This window comes from Mastacembelus armatus, chromosome 17, assembly GCF_900324485.2.
Source record: "Mastacembelus armatus chromosome 17, fMasArm1.2, whole genome shotgun sequence".
In the NCBI taxonomy this organism is placed as follows: Eukaryota; Metazoa; Chordata; class Actinopteri; order Synbranchiformes; family Mastacembelidae; genus Mastacembelus; species Mastacembelus armatus.
Genome location: NC_046649.1, coordinates 12,941,285 through 12,947,284, shown reverse-complemented (window position 1 = coordinate 12,947,284; position 6,000 = coordinate 12,941,285). Strand labels below are relative to the sequence as shown.

At 41.5% G+C, this 6,000-nt stretch overlaps 1 protein-coding gene across 2 annotated transcripts in view; it reads left to right on the top strand.

The window, feature by feature from the left end:
• Positions 1-1,791: 1,791 nt before the first annotated feature.
• The window catches only part of gpc1b (glypican 1b), a 58,361-nt gene continuing 54,152 nt past the window's right edge, over positions 1,792-6,000 (top strand). The window contains exons 1-2 of one of the 2 annotated variants that reach the window (XM_026313070.1): positions 1,792-1,924; positions 2,061-2,634. In XM_026313070.1, the coding sequence (XP_026168855.1) occupies positions 2,475-2,634 (160 nt within the window). In that variant the 5' untranslated portion in view covers positions 1,792-1,924; positions 2,061-2,474. Of the gene's footprint in view, positions 1,925-2,060; positions 2,635-6,000 lie in introns of those variants that run through there. The other variant, XM_026313071.1, reaches the window with a different exon arrangement.

The following is a 6,000-nucleotide window of genomic DNA, read 5'->3' as shown; positions in this document are numbered from 1 at the left end:
TAACCTCTAGCCACACGTGCTTAACTCTGCTCACTATCCCCTCTGCAGCAACAAGCAAGTGAAGCAATGGTATTTCACATAATTAGAAAGCTGTTGCTGTCTGGTGTGTGGTACAATTACACAATTCTCAACTTTAGTAAAGTAAAGTGCCAGATTCTCTCAAGCAAACATACACAGGCTGCACATGAGTAAGACACTTGACATCGCAGCATGTAATTCATGCCTACTCATTTCAGAGCTGTAATAATGGGAAGCGAGTGCAGCTATTTGTCAGTTAGTGATATGTGAGAGGCTGTCCTCTTTGTTTGGAGTTGTCCCGTCATGGGGAACAGACTAATTATAGAGTAACATTTCCTAATGTATTCATAAACAATGTCTGCCATCATAAATAGAATGATTTGGAGGCAGGAAATGACTGCTCTCGCCATGTGGCTCTTTCCTCCTCTCTGTCATCTCTCATTTCGCTCTCTGCTTCTCACTTTTGTTTGTGTATCTGTCGTGTGTCGGCCAGTTATTTCAGGCAGCACTGGAGTTTTTCCATGTGTCACTGCAATAATGTGCGGTGGCATTTTCTTTAGCAAACAGTCCTTAAAAAGCATCTCCCACAGGAGTGACAACATCAAACACAGTCTGATTCAATTTCACACACTGAAATGACTAAAGAGACATTATTTCAAGAGAGAACTGTACATCTCTTTTATTCCTAAAGGATCCAGAATATAAGGTCTGCACCACATACTCATTTAATCTCATCTGAATGTTTAGTGGGTTTTTCTCATATGAAACACATACTGTAGCACTGCGATAATTTTCTGTTATGACTATTCACAACTGCTTTGCACTCATGAACAGAATGCAGTACTCAAAGCGTAATCAGCTCCCTCATTACAGCAGTTGCTGCTTCATAAGGAGAGGGCCTGGGGTTTGAAACAGTGGAACTCTGTAAACTTTTTCCTCACACACACACACACACACACAGATGAAAGAATTAGTTATGGACATGTTATTGCCAGTGGCCATGTAAAGGCTCAGGCCTTGAGGGAACAGGAATCACTGATCCAGAAGTACAGAACAACAGAAGTGTGAAAGTATGTATAAAATGTAGCCTAACATTAAGCAGTAAGAAGTACAAATGGCTTTGTTATATATGAAAAACTAAAATAAAGGGGGAAAGGGGAGGGGGGAATTGTGTGTACAAACAACACAAGTCCAAACCTATTCTCTTCCTGTGTTTTTTTCTGACTTCAGGAACATGTCATGCTTGTGCTATTTGCCAGCACATACAGAGCACGTACAGAACCTCAGATAATGGAGGTATTGAGCAGGTGACAGGTAAACTGGGAACGGCGCACAGCAGGTAGCGACTTGTTGGCCCTTTAAGTGCACCTTGAGGAGTGATATGGCCATGTAGTGTGTACAGGTTGGTGACTTGTGGACGGAAGGTGGGTGGATGGTGGTGGTGGGTGGTGGGTGGGGGGAGGGGGAATTAGGGTGGACGACACGCCCACAGTTCCCCTGTGACACCTGGCTGGTTGAGATCAACCACAGTGCACATTCCTTCTCTTGGAACCTGCCACACCTGGATATACAGCTGCTACGAGGATGACACGTTTTCAAAAACTAAAACTTTCAAATTCAACCCTGTTATTAAAAGCATTCTGAAAGATGTCTAAAAATAATATTTAGATGAGACAGAATGAAACGGAAATGGCAAGAGCAATATGAAACTTTGTATGCTGTCTCTCTCTACCTCCTCCTCGCCCGTCTCTCTCTCTCTCTCTCTCGGTCTCTCCCCCGCCTCCTCCTCATTCACAGAGTGGCAGCGCTGGCATAGCATCGTTCAGAAAAGCCCGAGCTGTAAACGAGCTGCGGTAGCTGCCTGTGCGCACCCCTGTCCTCAGATCCCTCTGGGCCGTCATAGCCGGTAGGCGTGCGGCGACAAAAATCGAGCTGCACAGCGTCAGCGCAACACAGAGCTGTTTTCTGACATGACTTCAGTTATTTCAACGGTAAATGCGTAATCTAAATCTTTTATCTCTTGCTTCTCTCTCGCTCTATAGGTAAACCACAACCATAACAGTGGATACATGAGACAGGAGACCCGCACTTATACCAGAACTGCCTGAGAAGATCCAGTTATTTGGGAAAAAAAATAATAATAGTAAAGCTCCTGTTCTGTCCACATCGGTCCTGCGTTAGGAGTGGGAAGAGACGGGACCTCTGCGCTGTGAAGAGTCGCTCCTGTGCCGTGCAGCAGTGCGCGGAGAGCAGCCACAGACTCAGCAGACGCACTTAAAGGCAGGAGAGAGAGAAGAAGGTGGAGGATATTTTACGCACAGCAGCGCTCAGTGGCCCCGTTTGACACGCGTCTACCAAACCGGGAATCTTCTGCACCGTTTAAGACTCTTAACCAGTCGTTTCGCCTTTTGATCGGATTTGCACTTGACTAAGTCCACACTGAACGGTCGGCTGGGATGGATTCCTTCATCATAGTGGCTCTGGCACTGTGCTCTCTAATGGCACCGGTCTATGGGGACAAAGGGACCAGCAAAGCCCGGAGTTGTTCGGATATCAGGCAGTTTTATAGCGGGAAAGGATTCTCTCTAGATGGTGTCCCTCAGTCTGAAATATCAGGTAAGCGTATTTTAAAGTATAACCTGTCTAAAGTCTGTTGTCTTCATGTTGGTTGTAATTTCCACTGGACTAAATCTGAATCTCTCTTTTCCCCTGAATCCCCAAAGTACTTTCTGTCCAAATACACTATATCAGTGTATTCAACATATATAATATAACATATATAATACATAAACCCCACAGTTTAAACTTATTGCTACTGAGTACCATAACCCCTCTGCAAGTCCTCTTAGGAATGCTAGTCTATTTTGGGGTGAAAGTCGCACCTGCACCATGTATTGTATGTACGTGTCTGCGTGTGTATCCTCTAAAATGAATGGTGGTAGGTTTGCATGTGCTGGAGTTCACAACTCTGTGTGTTCAATGTGACCTGCAGGATCCTGTAACATAAAACCTAAAACTACAAGTTAAAGAGATGTATTTTTATAGAGTGTTTTGTTGTGGGAGGAAGCAGAGGAGGCCCCTGCAGCTCTTAAACCTCTAGTCAAACTCATTTCATGTCAGATGGTAAAGCTTTAGCTCCTGGCTGTCTTTCATGATGAAGCACTGTTTTGAAAAGATTTTAAGACAGTATAGACATGTCACAGATAATGTGGCTGTTTGATACCTGATATATATATATATATATATATATATATATATATATATATATATATATATATGAGGAAGTCCCTTCAAATTCTCTCATAGTTGACATTTTAGGAAACAGCTGCAGGATTGGCATCTCATTTGCTTTTCTCCTTTCTCAGTTTCCCTGTCATTCTAAACTAAGCTGCTACTTTTATAGAAACTCTTAAATCTTTTCTCTTCTTTGAGCTGTCTTTTTTTTTTTTTCTGCAGGGAATTCTTCCTTAGAAACTGTTGGCTGGCCACTTGATTATGCGCTGTAACCACACAAATACCATGTTGCTCACTGTGTCATTTATGGTCTAATGTCAGTTAGTCACAAGCCCAGTTAAATGTGCCTCCCCCTGGGAATTCGTCCAATGCTTTTACACTCATGAACACACACACACACGCACACACACACACACACACACACACACACACACAGTTTACTGCATTTTCAGGTTCTACAGTAACGGTATCATACATGCATAGACAAGACAGGAGACTGAAAGGTGTATGCTTACACATTTTTCCTCTTTGCAGATTCAAAACATATGTTGCTATATTTGACCTCACATAGATGGATGCCATTGTCCCAGAATTATTAATGTGAATAACTTTTTTTTCTCTGATAGAAAGCAGACAGTCAGCTACAGCACTAATATTTGAAGTACAGCCTTTACCGACAAGAACTAAGCATGGACATGTGCAGGGTTCATTTGAATTTTACTATAATTATTCTTAGTACAACGCTGCTACATTTATTTCCAAAAGCCTTTCTAAACCCTGCATCCATCACCTCGTCTACGATGTCTACACCACTTTGACAGCAGACAAACTCTTCTCCCCTGGTGCAGAGAGCAATGTTTGTCCATTAGTACAGGCTGAATGGTGTTGAGAAGTACAAGGGTGACTTTCTATAGTATTCACCTAAAGGTCACACACTCAGGATGATCCTAAAGTAGAAGCAGCTCTATTTTCTGATAGCATATGTGCTCTCACACAGCACAGCGTGGTTGCAGAAAGATCACTGTGTCTTGACAAAAATAGTGTGCATACAAAGTGTAATGGGTTTTGCTTCACATCCTACAGATTTTAGGTGTTTTTCTGTTAATTGCACTTGTGTTTCTAATTAGGTAGACTTGCCTCTGAGGCGCATAAATGGAACATTAAGAGTACAATGCAGCCCCATGCAAGGGTATACAGTAGATCTTTCCTAGTGATTACACTGATAGGATGGGAGAGATTATAAAATTTCAGGGTGGGGCTGTAATGTGATGAAACTGTTAGCTCATGTCATCATTCCATATATCATAAGGCAGTGAAGGCCAAGTAGTAACTGGACACTTCTAATTTAATTGATTGACCATACTGAATAAATCATTTGACAGAATTAACAGCAGCCCTGGTCGCTTATAAATACCCTTTTCTTCCAAATGTCTGTAATCCATAATGCTTTAAAGAACAAATTTGTCTTGTCATGACACCCCCTATTCCTCTTGATTCAATCAATGATGTGGAGCTTACTTAAGTCTAGGGTCAATGTATTCTCAGTAAGAATAACAGACTGAGGGCCAGCAAGAGATAGCTAGATAGAGGGAGATGCAAAGAAAGATAGAGGGAAGGGAGATTTTGGCTTTGGACTTCTCTGCCGTGTCCCCATCTTTGGGCTCTCAAGCATAAATAACTGCTCATGTTCTTGAGCCTTGCATATTAAATACCATAGTAAAATATGAAAGGTGTAATTTATGCTCCCAAATTATGAGGCACCTGAATGTTGTGGATGATCTCTGACATTTGCAGAAGGATATTTTCCTGCTGCGACACCAGGGCTTGATCATCTTAAAATGTATTGGCTGGGCCTCACTCAAGGTCACATGCTTAGTACATCACCAGGATTCAGTCTGGGAGGATGATAAGAGACAACGCAACCAAACTCTGAAAATGATGTCCAGTCGCAGTACTTTCAAATTCTTTGCAACTGCAAAGTGTATTAGACAAATATTATGTTATTTTATACATATTCAAAAGTTATGTAAGTAGTACAAATTGTACTATTTTCCACAAAATTCTAAGTTTTGAGGTTTTAAAATATTTTTCTTTTATTCATTTGGTACATTTGAATTAGGTGGTATTTTCCAAATATCTTATGTAAATAAAAAAGGTCAAATAAGAAATCTCTAAATAGCTGAATACCCTAATCCTATACCACAGTATCTGTTTGGTTATGCTCAGTCGGCAGTGAAAGAAGATCCTGGATATTGCTTTCACATTGACACGCCTCATATAACAACTTGGATAGTCCCCTATTCTTAAGTAATTTGCTATGGAGAAATAGCCACTTGGAAGAAAGCTATTGAGTTAAGGCTGAGTTGTTTGTTATCGTTGTGATAAAGCTGTGTTTACTGGACCATGGGAACAGTATCAGTTGAGCAGAAATGAAAAGCAATGGTTCACAAATAATCAAGTAAATTGACTGATGCACTTAAAACAAATGTGATGATTCAAGCTTAACTCCATTCGGTGTAATCAGTTTTGGAAACAGAGATTTTGTCGGTGTTTACAAAAAATGGATGATTGATTTTTATGAGGCTCATCTGCCCCCCCCCCTCGCAGAGCCCCCTCCCTGTTCCACCCCATCATTACAGGCTTGATGACTTATCTTTTTGTCTTTCAAGAGATGACATTCTTCATGTCTCTGTTTCTTTCTCTCATCGGCTCTTAAAGAGAGAGGCGCCAGACACTCTCTGAAAGCAG